We start from the raw sequence: 18,000 nt of genomic DNA, 5'->3' as shown, positions 1-18,000 counted from the left end.
TTCTAAAAGTATAATAGTTTTATGTTTCACATGTAAGTCTGTAATCTATTTTGAGTTCATTTTTTATACGGTGTAAGACTTGGCTAGACGTTCAGTTTTTTGCCTGTAGATGTCTAGTTCCTCCAGTACTACTTGTTGAAAAGATCTTTCCTCCATTAGTGCTTTTGTACATTTATAAAAAATCATTTGGGGGAACCGGATGTAGCTCAAGTTGTTGAGTGCTTGTTTCCCATGTACGAGGTCCTAAATTCAATCCCCTGTACCTCCTAAAAAAATCCATTGGGATGGAGGATTTCAGGAAGATGGCAGTGTAGGAAGCACCAGGAATCAGTTCTTTCACCACCTATATGAAACAGGTGGGAATTGTCTGACTCAACTATTTCAAAACTCTGGAGACCAGTAGAACACTGTAGAATTAAAGGAAGAGTGGGAGGAAGACTGGAAACACCAGTGAATTGCTCTCTTAATTGGGAATGTTTCTAAAATTTCCTCAGTAAGTATAATGTCTGCAGTAGGTTTTTGGTATACAGTGTTTTTAAAGATAGATATGTTTCCTTATGTGTCTATTATATATAAATATTAAACGTTATTAAAAATTATTCTGTGACTGCTTTCGTCATTGTTTTCCTTTAGCCTGTGTATTCATGAAGTAAAATCTACTTGATCATGATGTATTACTTTTTTATATAGACTTGGATTCATTTAACTTTTTAAAAGTATTTTTAAATCTATGTCCATAAATTAAATAGTTCTATATTTTCCTTTTCTATTTCCCTCTTTATCAAATTTGATAATCAAGGTAATATAACCCTCTTGACATGAATTTAGCAGATTTTCCTCATTTTCCGTTTTCTGGAGCAACTAATATAAGATAGGAATTGACAGTTTATTGAAAGTTTGATGAACTATATAAAACCATCTGGTCCAGGTCTTTTGGGAAGTCAGGTCTGTAGTGACCATTTCAAATTTTATTAGTGAATTAATATTTTTATCCTATACAAACTTTGTAAGACATTTTGTACCAATCTGTCATTTTTATTTTTCTATAAATTTATGGTGTTTTTTTTCCATAACCCCCATTTTTAACACCATATTGGTATTGTATATTTGTTATAGTTCATGAGAGAAGACTCGTATTTGTACTGTGTACCACAGTCTATTATCTGTCACACAATTCACTATGTTACACAGTCCCATGCCTTGTACAATCCTTCTAAAGTATACACTCAGTGACTCTGTTTTATCACAGAGTTGTGCTGTCATCGCCTTGCTAAATTCTAAAACGTTTTCTTTAGTCCAATAGAAAAAAGCTCCCATACCCCCCTATTATTGACCATTAGCATTGATATAGCACCTTCTTTGATGTTGATGCAAGAATATTATAATATTGCTGTTAACATAAGTTACATTAACTGTATTTTTCCCATGTATCATCATATTCTTACCACCTTGTAATAGTGACATACATTAGTTCTGGTTCGTAGAACACTTTTGTACTTGAACATATTAACCACAATCCTCATTTACCACAGAGTTCACTATGTTATATAGTCCCTAGAATATTCTTTAGCTTTCTTTCAGTTGACATTTACGTCCCTAGACTACCCCTTTCAGCCACAATCACAGTTATAAATCAGCAGGGTTCGTTATACTCACTTAAAATGTTACCATCAACTCTATCCATCTCCACAGTTTTACAATAAAGCCAATAAAAAATGCTACATACACACAAGCATCGGTACCTCTTCTCAGCCCTCATCCTATGTCCTAGTAACCTCTACTTTGGATTTTAACTCCACGTGTTTATTCTTCATATGTAGTTCATATTAGTGAGACCATACATTACTTGCCCTTGTATCTGGCTTATTTCACTCAGCATAATGTCCTCAACTTTAATCCGTGTTGTCATATGTATCCCAATCTCATTTCTTCTTACAGCAGCATAGTATTCCATCATATGTATATACCACGTTGTGTTTATTCATTCATTGGTTAATGGACACTTGGGTTGTTTCCATCTTTTGGCAATTGTGATTAATGCCACAGTGAACATTGGTGTGCAAAGGTCTGTTCGTGACCCTGTTTTTTGTTCTTCTGGTTATATTCCTAGCAGAGGGTTTCCCAGATCATATGGCAGTTCTATATTTAGGTTCCTGAGGAACTGCCGAACTGTCTTCCAAAGAAGCTGAAGCATTCTGCATTCCCACCAACAGTGACGGAGTGTTCCTGTTTCTCCACATCCTCCCCAGCACTTGTAGGTTTCTGTTGTTTTTTTTTTTAATTGCCATTTTATGAGGTGTGAAATGATAAATAATTGTAGTTGATTTTCATTTCCCTAGTAGTGATATGTGATATGTGCTTTTTGGCCATTTGTACTTCCTCTTTGGAAAAATGTCTACATATTTTGCCCCTTTTTAGATTGGATTGTTTGCCCTTTTCTCATTGAGTTGTATCTCTTTAGATAGCATAGAAATCAAACCCTTATCAGATATGTGGTTTCCAAATGTTTCCTGCCATTGAGTAGGCTGCCTTTTCACCTTCTTGACAGAGTCCTTTGAAGCATGTAAGTGTTTTAAGTTTGAGGAGGTTCCATTTATCCATTTTTTTCTTTCATTGCTTATGCTTTGGGTGTAAGGGTGTAAGAAACCACCACCTACCACCAAGACTTAAAGATTTTACCCTACATTTCCTTCTAGAATTTTTATGATTCTAGCTTTCATATTTAGGTCTTTGATCCATTTTGAATTAATTTTTGTATAAGGTGTGAGATAGGAGACCTCTTTCTTTCTTTTGTATATGGATATCCAGTTCTCCCAGCACCATTTTTTGAATAGACTGTTCTACCCCAGCTGGGTAGACTTGACAGCCTTGTCAAAAATCACTTGATCATAGATGTGAGGGTCTATTTCTGAAAAATCAATTCAGTTCCATTGGTCTATTTATCTTTTTATGCCAGTACCATGCTGTTTGTAGCTAGGTAATATGATTTAAAGTTAGAAAGCGAGAGTCCTCCAACTTTGTTCTTCCTTTTTAAGATGTTTCTGGCATTCGGGGGACCTTACCCTTCCAAAGAAATTTGATAATTGGGTTTTAAGTTTCTTTTTTAAAAGGTTGGTAGAATGTTTATTGTGATTTCATTGAATCTGTAAAACAACTTTGTTAGAATTTACATCTTAATTATATTTTATCTTCCAATCTATGAGTATGGAATATTCTTCCATTTACTTAGGTTATCTTTTATTTCTTTTAGCAATACATTGTAGTTTTCTGAATGCAGGCCCTTTATGTCTTTGGTTAAGTTTCTCCCTAAATGTTTTATTCTTTTAGTCACTATTGTAAATGAAATTTTTTTCCTGACTTCCTCCTTAGATTGTTCGTTACTAGTGTATAGAAACTACTGACTTTTCTGTATTAATCTTGTATCATGCCATTCTGCTGAACCAATTTATTAGCCCTAGCAGCTTTGTTGTAGATTTTTGGGGACTTTTTGGGTATAGGATCATATCATCTGCAAATAGCAAAAGTTTTACTTCTTCCTTTCCAATTTGGATGCCTTTTATTTCTTTTTCTTGCCTGATTGCTTTAGTTAGAATCTCTAGCACTATACTGGACAGCAATGGTGACAGTGGGCATCCTTGTCTTGTTCCCAATCTCAGCAGCAAAGCTTTCACCATTGAGTACAATGTTAGCTGTGGGTTTTATCATATTGAGAAAGTTTCCACCAATTCCTATCTTTTGGAGTGTTTTTATCAAGAAATGATGCTGTATTTTGTCAAATGCTTTTTCTGCATTCAATTGAGAAGATCATGTAATTTCTTTTCTTCAATTTATTTATGTGATAGATTACACTAACTGATTTTCTTATGTTGAACCACCCTTGCATACCTGGATAAAACCCAGCTGATCATGAAGAATAATTCTTTTAATGTGTTGTTGCATTCAATTGGTGACTATTTTGTTTAGGATTTTTTGCATCTGTATTTATTAGGGAAATGGGTCTGTAATTTTCTTTTTTTAAATACCTTTATCTGGCTTTGGTATTAGGGGGATGCTGGCTTCATAGAATGAGTTTTGTTCTCAATTTTTTGGAAGAGTTTGAGTAACTCTGGTATTAAATTGTCTTTGAGTGATTGGTAGAGTTCACCTCTGAAGCCTTCTGGGTCAGGGATTTTCATTTTGGGGAGTGGTTTGATAACTGTTTCAATCTCTTATGATTAGTTTGTTGAGGTCTCCTATTTCTTCTAGGGTCAGTGTAGGGTGTTTGTATGCTCCTAGGAATTTTTGCATTTCATCTACATTGTCTAGTTTGTTGATGTATGTTTGTTCATAGTGTCCTCCTATGATCACTCATTTCTGCAGGGTTAGTGGTAATGTCCCTCCCTCTCATTTCTAATTTTATTTATTTGCATCTTCTCTCTTTTTTCTTTGTCAGTCTAGCTAAGGGTTTGTCAATTTTGTTGATCTTCTCAAAGAACCAGTTTTTGTTTTGGTTAATTCTCTCTATAGTTCTTTTGTTCTCAATTTCACTTATTTCTGCTCTGATCTTTGTTATTTCGTTCCTTCTGCTTGCTGTGGGAATAGTTCACTGTTCTTTTTCTAGTTCCTCCAGTTGTGTAGTTAGGTCAATGATTTTAGCTCTTTCTTCTTTTTTAATGTAAGCATTGGGGGCTATAAATTCCCTCTCAGCACTGCCTTTGCTGCATCTCATAGGTTTTTGTATGTTGTGTTTTTGTTTTCATTTGTCTTGAGGTATTTACTAATTTCTCCTGAAATTCCTGCTTTGACCCATAGCTATTTAAGAGTGTGTTGTTGACATATGTTTTTCAAATTCTGACCCGAAAATATTGGCTTATAATGTTTTTATTGTTTTTCAGGTCCAAGAATATCAAACTTTTCCTTATGATTTCCTCTTTAATTCAAATATTATTTAATAATATGCTATTTATATTTCAGTAGCATTGGATTTGTTTAAAGAAATTCTTTTGCATTTCTTAAAGAATGTTATTGCATTTTTTTTTTTTTAGGTACTGGGGGCTGGGAATTGAATCTGGGATCTCATATGTGGGAAGAAGCTGGAATTCAACTACTGAGCCACATCAGCTTCCCTGAGTTGGCTCTTTCATTTGTTTTGCTTGTTGTTCATTTGTTTTTTTCAGAGGCACTGAACCCAGGACCTCTCGTGTGGAAGGCAGGTGTTCCACCATTTGAGCCACGTCTGCTCCCCCTGTTATTGCATTTTGATCAATATGCTTTGATTCACCTAAATTTCTTGAGACTTCTTTTATGAACTAACATATAGCCAATTTGGGGGATCATTCCATGTATGCTAAAAAAGAATGTGTATTTTCTCTGGCTGTCATGAGTTTATTTCTCTTTATATATTGGTACATATTAATTGTGTTTTTCAGGTATTGTTTATCTTTATTTTTTATCTTTTCTTTTTTCTCAGAGAAGTGTAATAAAATCTCCATATTAACTACTGATTTATTTATTTCAGTATCTGTCAGTTGTTCCTTTATGTATTTTGAGCCTATACTAGGTACATATATTTTCATTATCATTAAATCTTATTGATCTTTATTCCCTTTTGTATATGCCTTGAGTGTTATTTTTATTATTAAAATTACTATCCTATACCCAAAATGATTTATGGATTCAACACAATTGCAATCAAATTCCCACAGCTTTCTTTGTAGAAATGGAAAAGCCAATCATCAAATTCATATGGAAGAGTAAGGACACCAAATAACCAAACCCATCTTGAAAAAGAAGAAAGTTGAAGGGCTTACACTTCCAGGTTTTAAAACTTATTACAGAGGGAAGTGTATTTGGCCCAATGGATAGGGTGTCTGCCTACCACACGGGAGGTCCAAGTTTCAAACCCAGGACCTTCTGACCCACCTCCTGACCCCTGTGATGAGCTGGCCCACGCGCAGTGCTAACGCATGCAAGGAGTGCCCTGCCACGCAGGGATGTCCCCCGTATAGGGGAGCTCCATGCGCAAGGGGCGCCCTGTAAGGAGAGCCGCCCAGCGCGAAAGAAAGTGCAGCCTGCCCAAGAATGGCGCTGCACACACACACAGCTGACACAACAAGATGACGCAACAAAAATAAACACAGATTCCCAGTGCTGCTGATAAGGATAGAAGCAGTCAGAGAAGAACACACAGCGAATGGACACAAAGAGCAGACAACTGGGGGAGGGGGGTAAGGGGAGAGAAATTTTTTTAAAATGCAATTAAAAATAAATAAATAAAAATAGGCAAAACTCTCTTTAAGCCAAACTCAGCATATAAATGCAATCGCTTCCCCCCACCATAGGACATGACTTCCAGGTATGAGCCTTCCTTGCACTGAGGGATTGCTACCAAGTACTACAAGCAATGCAGCAGGGGTGGTGGTGTGGTGGTGGGGAGACCTTGACCAAAAAGGGTGAAAGTAAAGACAAATGAGTTTATAAGGCTAAGAGACTTCATAGTGAGTTGGGAGGTCATTCCAGAGATAATGCTTATGTATATCTCAGCAGGATCTCATTGACAACCAAAGTAGATACTACCCGAAATAGAGGTCTCCTGAGGGCTATGGAGACATCCAGACATTCAGGGCAGATAGCTCAGGAGTTTGGTCCCTTGACAGTGGACGCTACTTGGAATTTATGCTCCCTAGTGTGACAGAGTTGGATTCAACTGTGGTTTCCCTACACATGGCTCTTCTTGTCTTTCTATTTGAATCTACAATTAGTGCTAGGGTTGGTAGGTGTACATCCAAGAGACTTAAATCTTGGGACTGTCCATGTGCCAGCTGGGCCCAGAATCTCAACAGAGTTGCAGCACCTACTTTCCAGTTCATTGGACTACCCAGGACAACTAACAAGGAGGAAATGATGGACAAACAACATACCAAGGAACCAAGTATATCTACAACTTCAAGCAAGAGAATCCCATCCATTGGCCATATGGTATCAAAGACCACCCTCAAGGGTGGAGTGGCCATCACCATCACAGAGTCCTCAGGATTGGGAAACGAACTGTGGATAAAGTAGACTTACTGTTATTCTATTGTAGACTTATTGTGATTCTAGCAATGGAAGAAAGATCATTGATATGGAGGCAGTGGCCACTGGAGGTGCTGGGAGAGGAAGAGGGAAAAACAGGTGTAAAATGGTGGCATTTTTGAGAGTTGGGGAACTGTCCTGAATGACATTACAATGACAGATACAGGCCATTATATATCCTGCCATAATTTAAAGAGTTGAGTGGGAGAGAGTGTAAATAAACTACAATGTAAACTATTACCCATGCTTAGTGGCAATGCTCCAAAATGTGTTTATCAATTGCAATGAATGTACCACACTAATGAAAGATGTTGCTAGTGTAGGAAAATGTAAGAGGTGTGGAGTGTGGGGCATATGGGAATTCTCTATATATTCTATGTAACAATTATACAATCTAAGTATCTTAAAAAATAAAAAAATTATATAAAAAAACTAAAAAGAAAACCAAAAAATAAAATAAAATAAAATAAAAAATGGGCAAAAGACCCAAATAGACATTTTTCTAAAAAAGAAATACAAATGGCAGAAAAACACATGAAAAATGTTCAACATCACTGGCTATTAGGGAAATGTAAATCAAAACTACAATCAGATATCATTTCATACCTACTAGAATGCCACTCTTAACAAAACAGAAAACTACAAGTGTTGAAGAGGATGTGGAGAGATAGGAACACTTATACACTGTTGGTGGGAATGTGGATGGTGCAGCCACTGTGGAATTTTGGTGGTTTCCTAAGGAAGGTGGCTTTGGATTTGCCATGTGACCCAGCAATACCACTACTAGGTATATACTCGAAGAACTGAGAGCAGTGACACGAACAGACATCTGCCCACCGAAGTTCATAGTGACACTATTCACAATTGCCCAAAGAAGGAAACAACCTCAAATGACGAATGGAAAAACAAATTGTGGTATATACACATGATGGAATATTACTCAGCTCTAAGAAGAAATGAAGTCATGAAGCATATGACAATTTTGATGAATCTGGAGGACATTATGTTGCGTGAAATCAGCCAGGCACAAAAGGACAAATATTGTATGTCTTTGCTGTTATGAACTAAATAAAATGAGCAAACTCATGGAGTTAATAGCTAGAATATAAGTTGCCAGAGAATAGAGTGTGATTAAGAATGAAAAGCTGGAGTTTAGTCTGCAGAATTGGTAAAAAAATTTTTGGTAAATATTTGGAAATGAATAGAAATGGGTGAAAGCACATCATAGAATTTGTAATTAGTAACACTAACATAAATTTTGAGCCATTGTTATTAGCTATTCTACCTGTTAATGCATATGGGGAAGAGCCATGGGTCAGACCTGTCTTTGTTAGTCAAGATAAGATCAAGGAGAATAAAAAGGATGAGCTCTAGAGTGGCAATCCCAGTACCAGAGAATCTTAGTTAATCACTGTTATTTGATAGCCTCCTCATCAAGAACTCTACAAGTCATGACGCCACATTCTGCTCACCTCATTTTATGAAGAAGTTACCATAAATTATAATTTACCAGTTATGGGGTTTCTTTGGGGGGAGGGTGTGAATGCCCAAGACTAGTCAATTTCCAGCTGTCTCATGCAATTCTTGACCCAGAGTTCTTCATTGCTTTGAGTTTTACCCCTGGTGACAACTGCACCAGCAATCTAAACAATAGGCAGACATTGATTGTCCAAAGTCAAAAGTGAGAAATTTGCCCTGACACACCTCCCCAGGAGTTTCTTAACTCCATTATTTCTGAGAGTCCATAATATTTTGTTCTACGGTTCCTCCAGGACTGATCTTGGAGCAGGGTATGTGAAACCCAGGCTAATTTGTTATCTTGGCAAGAACCAGAACCTATATTATCTTTTTACTTCTCTGTCATTCCCTCCATTCTCTTCTGGAACCTCTATTGGGCCTATGTTAGAGTTTTTCTATCTATCTTCCATTTATTCTGTGACAGTTTTAAAATATGGTCCCAAAATTCTTTGATGCTCCACTTCTCAAGAGATAGGACCTATGTTTCCCCCCCTTGAATCTGGCCTCTGTGACTGATTGACTAATAGAAAGTATAGTTAAAGTTGATATTTGCTCTTGAACCACAGCCACCATGCTGTGAAGAAGCACAGGCCATAGAGAGGCCACATGTAAGTGTTCTGGTTGACCTCCAACATTAATCATGTGAATGAAGTCACCTCCAGATGTTGCTAGCTGATAGTCACCATGTTACCCCCAGCCCTGAGTCTGTCTAGCTGAGGCCTCAGGCATCATAGAGCAGAGACAATCCATCCCATTGTGCTTTATCTGGATCTCTTGCCCACAGAGTCCATATGCAAAATAAAATGGAGTTTTATGCCATTAAGTTTGGGGATGGTTTGTTACATAACAATAGATAACGGTAAGATCTTTTTTGACTATCATAATTTTTATCTTTTCTGTTATTGATGAATTCCTTAGCTATATACCAATTTATCCATCTACTGAGGTTTTATTGCAAAAAAAAGTATGTTTCATTTCTAAAATTTCTATTTAGTTAACTTCATAACCAGTTTTATTTTATTTTGGTCTCTTTTGTATTGTTTTTTTCACAATTTATTGTCCTTTTTGTGGGTGTAACACCTTAATTCATCTCTGTGAGCATATTGAACAGTCTTATTTTGAATGGCATTTTTTAAAGTGTTTTCTTTTTCCTTCCTATCCATGGTTATATTCCTTTCCTAGAATGGAAGTCATTGCCAGCTTCCCATACTGTAGCTCAGAAATCACAAGGTTTTGGCTCTTTTCACCATTTTATGTCTCTGTTCCATTTTCAACCAGAAAAACACTTGTACTTTTAAACGTTTCATTTAAATATTATATAAATGCAACCAATACTCTAACAATAATTTTTAAACGTTTCATAGGTTTAGGAATGAAGTCGAATATTTGGTTGAAGAATTGATAACTGATCAATCATGTACTCCAACTAATAATATTCGACTCTACAGAAAATAGACATTTATATGGGAGAATTATATGGATAAATTCTGCTCCCAGAAATGAGACACATTCATTTTTAAATAGAAAGCAAAACAAGTAAACAAAATACAGACATGACAGAGAAGGTAATGCATTTATTTATTTTTGGGAGAATGCCATAAAACCAGACAGATATATTCCATTTCTTATGTCAACTTTTAAGTCTATTTTAAGTGACCTCTCTGTTATACATAGTTTATAAACATGTCTACATAATAAATTTTAAATTTTCATGGCTTAATGCCTCTTTAATAGTTTTATAACCGTAATTGAAATTTAAAATCAAGTGTGCATAATTTTCTTTAAAGTTGAAACCTTTATTGTGAATAAAACTTAACAAGATTAAAGAAATGTATGCTTGTTTAAGATAATCTAATATATAGGGTTACAAAGAAATACTAGTTTTGATCAAAATATGTTTTATGTGGATAAGCACATTCTTATAAATTTGTTCTTCATTTCAAATAATAGGGTTTGCTGAACAACAAAATAAATAATAATAGTATTGGATTATAACCCAAATAATAAAATAAATATCCATGAATCCATATGTAATTTACTAAATAAACAAATAAACAAATGGAGTGAAATGACAAGACTTCCTTACAGAATAATTCCAACAACTGTAAAATGAATGAAGGAACTAAAAAATTGCCATTAGAATACTACAGTAATAATTGCCACAGGAATGGATACTAATATTAGTGGACAAAAGTTTAAGCAGAAACATATCTGCATAGTTTCAAAGTATCTCCCCCCAAGTATGTATTAATTACAAAGGGAAAAATAGTACAGTGGGGAAACCTGGTAGACTTTACCTTAAGCAAGTTTAACATTACCAATAATATGATATATTGACATCATGTACTCCCTGCTACAATGTAATGAGAAAACATCATTTCTATGATTTTCTTCCCAATAATGCATTACCTCAATCTAATAAAAAGAAAACAAGAACAATCTTAAATTCAAGACCATTCTACGAAATAACTGACCAGTCCTCTTCAAAGGTCTGAAGGCCATAAAAGTGAAGGAAATACAAAGTTGATGGTGGAGACTAAGAAGACTGATACTAAATACATTGTGGGATCTTGGATTGGATCCTGGAAGAGTAAAAGGGCATTAGGGGGAAATTGGTGAAATCCCAATAAAGTCTGCAGTTTAGTTAATAGAATTGCACCAAGCTTATTTTGATAACTCTACTTCGGTTATATAAGATGTTAACATTAGGGGAAGCTAGATGAAGAATATACGGGAACTCTACTATTTTTATAGTTCTTCTGTAAGTCTAAAATTATCTCATAATAAAAAGTTGGAAAAGAGTTTAATTCTTTATAAATAAACCTTCCATAGTAATATAAATCTACATATTAAATAGGTAATTGAAGTAACTTGTTCAAATCAGCTACATAGTTTTAATTTTTAAAAATATTTATCATGGTCTTTTCAATAAGACATTCTTCTAGGCACTTGGGTTACAGCTTTGACTAAATCCAAGGAGTTGTAATATTTCTTGGCATTTTGAGGGAAATAACTGTCCTAATGATTTCCATTCTTCATCTTAACTTGTTCTTGGAGACTTCGACTTAATCTCAATTGGCCTACAGAGTTCTTTCCAAATACAAATGGCTCACTTCATATTCAGTGAATTGATATGGAGATGTTAGTTTTTAATTATCAGTTAATTGGAATTTGGTTGGGAATTTTAAGTCTGAATAAAAATAAGATTGAATCATCCTTTAATCCAGTGATCCCTATATCTGTGACAAAATTTTTGCTAGCCTAAAGCAAAATTGAGAAAATAATGACAAAATAAAATTTTCATGAAACTACACATATTTTTTAATTTAAAGAATAGTTTCCCTTATGAAATTATTATCTCACATCTTTATACTAAAATGTTATTTCCTTTGTGAAATAGTGGTGGTAGAATATGAGAAATTTTATGTTGTTTTAATTTAATACCCATACTTGGAAAGATAAAGCTTGGCAAACTTACATCTCCTCTCCATTCTCTAATTGTGTGTGTGTGTGTGTATGTCTGTGAGTGTATGTGAATTTTACTGTTGTTTAAATCCAAAGTCTGAAAATCACTAATCTGCACTATTCTTTCCTTATCCTTGACATCACATCACACTCTATTGATCAAGATCACATCATTAAATGTAATCAAATACAGTTAATCAAAAAAGTATGTAATGTAACCAAATGCAGTTTTAAATGACTGGCCTTTAGCTAATAGTTTATTAACTAATTACTACTTACCCATAAATGTCAGCTCTATGTCCTTTCTCAAAGTCTATGATTTCAGCATGTCTTAACCAATCCTAATTGGTTGACTAATCCAGATATACTGGAACACTCTTCTATGTTTTGTGTAAGAAAGAACTTTACTCCAAATGAGCAGAACTATAGCTCAAGTTACGGAAAATATTCAAAATTAGTAAGAAAAATAATTCATTGATATTCTGCAATTGCTTCTTAATATATTCTCAAAATATTATGGAAAATATTGAAAGTAGCCCTTTGTTACACTAATTCTACCCAAAGAATCTCCAACACTTACTAAATAACTTAGCACTAAATTTTAGCATTTTCCTGGCCACCAGGTAGACAATAAGGTGGTGAAGGGTTTCCCATTACTTATTAGTCATTAGTCCCAAGAATGAGGCTTATATCAATAAATATAATCTGGTATATTTGAGAAGTATTATAAGAGACAGTTCTCTGCCCTTGGAATTCCAGGGACAAATATTGTATCCTCCTCTGTGGGAAGGAAGAGGATGTACCCTCACAAGTCTGCATTTACACATTCATATAAATTAAGACATAAATAAAACTTCAGTAAAGCAAACTTTAACTTTTAAGGCACTGTTAGCAACATTGATAGCATTCCTAGACTGTGTTAATGCTTTTATACTGGTTTCTTTAATTTTAAAACGAAAGAATCTAAAATAGCTAAAGAAAAATAGTGACGATTAAAAAAAGCCTAATTTGTTTCCCTTCTCCAATTAATTTTATGAATTATTTACCAGAAAATACCTCTTTCTCTCAGTTTTCATGTCATCATCAGAATGCACAAAGGGAAAATGGCTTAAAATCAAATCTCGTACTACCTGAAAACGTATCTTTTCTTAAGGCCACTTCATTGGAATGAACTTTTTCCCTTAATATTTTTTTTATTTTGTAGTTGTTCAAGAGTCTATAGCACTTGTTAACTATAGAAGATCTAACTTACTTTTATCCTCAACCACCGTTCATCCCCCACACTCAAATAAATGCTATCTGATAAAGGCAAGGACAGAAATCTGGGTATGAAAGAGAGAGATTTAAGATTTATCTAAGGCTCCAAACAACCATTAAGAAATCTACATCTAGTTAATTTTGGAGAGCTTTCTTGAATTAAATCTTTTTAGCCTTATACCTGCCCTTCCTTACATTTGCAAATAAGTTAATTCTTTTCTTTTTCACCCTTCCTCCCAAAATTATAATTTGTGAGGCTCACCATTCACCAGGCATTCCCATCATTATGACTGATGGCATACAGGGTATTAATTCAAAGATGATCTCCACTCCAACATCAGCCACAAAGAGATAAAGTCTAGAAATTTCTGAATAATGATAAAATTAAACTATATCTCTGCTTGTCAAACCTAACTGCTTCGATATGTCAAAAGTTGAAATACATTTTCTTCTCTTTGCATACATAACTTGCTACTGGAAAAATAATTTAAAGACAATATAACATGATATCTCTGTAGAACTCAGCATTTCTAGGGAAGGACTGTTGACTTCCAGGGGAACATGAATTAGGACTTGCTTAGGACAGAGAAAATGGAAAAGCAGAAGTTACTACCTCTGCCACATATGCACTTGTAGATGGCAACATTTCTTTAAATAGATTCTCAACTACAGAAGGGATTACAGATATGTGCTCTGGGGGTCAGGATAGCTGTTTTGTACTAAGCAGGACAAGTCTCACTCTGGGTTTCCCATTTTCACAGATCCAGGCATACTTCTGTCTCTGCTGAAGCTACAATCTACTACCATTTTTGTTCCTATGAGGGTGAGAGATTCTTGCATACCAAGAGAAAAACTGGAATTCTTTCCTCTCACTTCTGACTTTTAATATGATCTACATATATTCATCAGGTATCCGGGCCTGGCCCTCTGACCCCCGAGCATTGTTCCTATCAGAATCTGCCTGTAAATTGGAGCCAGCATCTGTTTTTACCTCTCCAGTGCCCTGGGGAAAAGGGAAGTTGGGCATAAAGCGCTTAAGAAACCGAAACTCACTAGTGCCAGTGCCAGTGGCTGAACACATTTCATATGGACAGGGCTGGGACATAGGTCCATTACCTCCTACTTGGACCAGGTTGTTAGGGAAATTACAGTCATCATAGAAATGCTCTTGAATTCTGAACTTTTCTCTGTATTTAACCTTCTGGTAGATGTGTATAATGAAGATCACTGTGACAGAGAAGAGAAAGAGAAAGGAAAGCACAGCTAGAGAAATAACCAGATATTTAGTGGATGTATTCACTCTTTTAGGATGCTTGGCTGGATCCCGGAACTGTAGGTAGGGCTCTGAAAACCCATCTACCAGCAGGATGTTGAGTGAGGCAGTGGTGGAGAGAACTGGTTGTCCATGATCCTGAACAAGAATGATTAGCCTCTGCATCATGGGGTCTCTCTCAGATACCTGCCTCAATGTACGTATTTCACCATTTTGTCTCTGAACAGAGAATAACCCAGGGTCAGTAGCTTTAAGTAGATGGTATGAAAGCCAAGAATTCTGACCTGAATCGCCATCCACAGCCACCACCTTGGTCACCAAGTAGCCCGCCTCTGCAGACCTGGGAACCAGGTCATTGCAGGGCAAGGTGCCATTCTGCAATGGATACAAAATCATTGGGCGGTTGTCATTGTCATCCAGGACAACCACTCGGACAGTAACTTGGCTACTCAGTGACAGGAAGCCCCCATCAGTTGCCCTCACCACAAACTGAAAATCTTGGATGGCCTCATAATCCATGGTTCTCAGTGCATAGAGCTTCCCATTGTCTGAATTTATGGAGATGTAAGCAAAGACTGATAGATCTCCACTTTTTGGAGGCAGCAGAGAATATGTTACTTGGGCATTTTCACCCAAATCTAGATCCTCAGCATAGACTTTGCCAATAAAAACTGCAGGGCTGTTGTTTTCCCGAACAGTCAAGACATAGGAGTTTTCCTGAAAGACTGGGGGATTGTCATTAATGTCAGATAACAGCACCTCTATTACTGTCTCAGTGGATAGGTGGGGTGGTCCAGTATCCATGGCAACAAGGGTGATATTATAACCTGAAACCTCCTCCCGATCCAACCCTCTGTCAGTGACCAGTGAATAAGAATTCCTAAATGTAGGTTTGACAGCAAAGGGAAGGTCTCCTCTGAGGAAACAGGTGATCTTTCCTCCCACTCGAATGTCACGGTCTCTGATAGTGAAAAGAGCCACTACAGTCTGGAGTGGGGAGTCCTCGGGGAGAGGGCTGGACACGGAGGAGACCATTACTTCGGGGGGATTATCGTTCACATCCATCACTTCTACTAGGACTTTGCTGTGGGCAGAGAGACCTCCACCGTCAGTGGCTTGAATGTCAATGTCGTATGTTTCAATCGCTTCAAAATCTAGGGGCCCTCGGAGTCGAACCTCCCCAGTTTGAGAGTCAATCTGAAACGTCTGGACAACTGCTTCTGGGTTTTGCGCTAGAGAGTAGGTTATCTCCTTGTTGGTGCCCTCATCTAGGTCCGTGGCAGTTACCGTAGCCACCAAAGAACCATTGGCGCTGTCCTCTGGGACCTGAGCGCGGTAAACGAGTCTGGAGAACTGGGGCACATGGTCGTTGACATCCAGAACTACCACGCGGATGTGGGCGGAGCCAGACTTGGGCGGGGACCCACCGTCCACCGCAGTAATAGTCAAGTTTACTTCAGGCTGCTCTTCTCTGTCCAGGGGTTTATCCAGCACGAGTTCGGCGTATTTGGGCCCGTGGCTGCGGAAGCGTGTGTGCAGATGGAAAAAAGCGTTGGCGCTCAAGGTGTAGTTTTGGAGACCGTTGAGTCCGACGTCAAGGTCCTGGGCGCTCTGCAGAGGAAAACGAGAACCCAGCGGGGTACTCTCCGGAATTTTTAAAAGCGGCTCCTTGTTTAGGAAAATTGGAGCATTGTCATTAATATCAAATACCCTGACCTCAGCACGGAAGGACTGTAATGGCTCCACCAGGACTATTTCAAATTGCAGAACGCACGGATCCGCTTTGCCACAAAGTGACTCGCGATCCAGTTTCTCCTTCACGAACAGATCCCCTGTCTTGCGGTGGAGCCGGAAATGCAGTTTGTTGCCCTCGGAAACGAGCCGCGCCCCGCGCGCAGCCAGCTTCCCTACTTCCAGTCCCAGGTCCTTAGCCACATTGGCCACAAACGAGCCGCTCTCCATCTCCTCCGCCACTGAATACCGGATGGTTGCAGCACCCCCCACAGATACGCACAGAAAAAGGAGAAGAGCCCCCACTTGCCTGCTTTGCAAGAGTTTCCCGAGCGCCACAGCCATCTGATCTCGCAAGCGCGCTCGCAGCCGCCGCCGCCGCCAGCGGTTTGTGGATATGCTTTCACTTTTCCGCAACAGGTTGCTGCATGAAACTAGTGCTCTCGGCTTTGCTACGCTCTAGCCGTAGCGCCACCAGCGGCTCAGTCGAGCTCGGTAAACTGTTTTGCACTTGGAAGAAAACCTGCATTGAGCAATTCAACTCCCCAGTCTATCGAATGTATTAATAGATATGTTCTCATTCTAGTGAGTTAGGTAGAGGTTGAGAGTTTGTTGCCAAAGCAACGGCAATCTTGCCTTTTAATTCCCTTTTAGAAATAAGTCCTTGGGAATTGAGAGGCCAATGAGGATACTCGCACAAGCTGAAGTCATCTTACCTGCAAGCCGGCTGGGGCCAGATGTAGCAATGGGCAAAAAGCGATGAAGTAAGCGCTATCTGCATGCTTTACCGTCCGCCCAGAGCCCATGTGAGAGGCAAAAAGATCTGCAATGTCTTCTGGAGCACAGCCCAAACGGGAGGGGTGCAGGGAGACTTTGGAAGGGTGATGGGTAGGAAAAGTAAAGAGAGACAGGCAGGCGTTATCTTTCAGGAACCTGAGGTTCAGGAAATTCACTAATAGGAGAACTGACCAACTGGTCTCTTGATTTGCACAAATCCATTCTCTGTCCCAGAACCCTCAAACGCTTAGAAGGCAGCTGCCTTGTAAGTTATGATTATGATGGCAGTAATATTTGTTGGCTATAATTTCTATATACTGGCACTGTGTTAAGTGATTGACATTTGATCTGTGCAACAACCTCATAAGGTATATAGCATTATTATTTATTTTTACAGATGAAGAAACTGAGATAGAGGTTATGTCACTCCCCTGAAGTTTCCTAATTAGTAAACACTTGAGACATAACTCAATTCTGTTTTACTCCAAATTCTATGCTCCTAATCAGTATATTACTCTGCTCCCCAGATAATATAGTGGATAAATCAAATGAAGATGAATAGTTGATTATGTGGAGGGAAAAATAATAGACTACTTACATATATTGAAAATGGCCTGATAGAAATATAGGAGATACATTTTGAGAGTTTCCTTTTCAATCCTAGAATGTTTAATAATGATAAGGTACCTCAAAAAGATGAGGTCCAATCTCACTCATTCTGCCTTTTTTTTTTTTTAACGATGGAGAAACTAAGGTCTCAAAGGATGAAGTCACTTGCCCAGATACTTTATGGCAGTTCTAGTAGGAACTAGAAGTTATCTTCTGATACCCTTTCTCATGTTCATCATCAGAAGCATTTGTTGATTTCCCATTTGTGGTCAGCATTGTATATGCTAAATGTTATGCAAACAGTTACTACCACTTAA

At 37.4% G+C, this 18,000-nt stretch overlaps 1 protein-coding gene across 1 annotated transcript; it reads right to left on the bottom strand.

Annotated features, from left to right (window-relative positions):
* Positions 1-14,185: 14,185 nt before the first annotated feature.
* On the bottom strand, positions 14,186-16,642 carry PCDHB1 (protocadherin beta 1). The gene has a single exon (XM_004452633.3). It carries the CDS (start codon positions 16,640-16,642, stop codon positions 14,186-14,188), a length of 2,457 nt encoding a protein of 818 aa, XP_004452690.2.
* Between the last annotated feature and the right edge of the window lie 1,358 nt (positions 16,643-18,000).

The sequence above is a fragment of the Dasypus novemcinctus genome, chromosome 2 (genome assembly GCF_030445035.2).
Source record: "Dasypus novemcinctus isolate mDasNov1 chromosome 2, mDasNov1.1.hap2, whole genome shotgun sequence".
In the NCBI taxonomy this organism is placed as follows: domain Eukaryota; kingdom Metazoa; phylum Chordata; class Mammalia; order Cingulata; family Dasypodidae; genus Dasypus; species Dasypus novemcinctus.
Note: the sequence above shows the minus strand (reverse complement) of the source record. Positions and strands in the feature narration are given on the sequence as shown.

What these genes read in the sequence shown, in the direction of transcription:
- PCDHB1 (XM_004452633.3), bottom strand. Translation starts at nt 16,642, where the DNA reads ATGGCTGTGGCGCTCGGGAAACTCTTGCAAAGCAGGCAAGTGGGGGCT.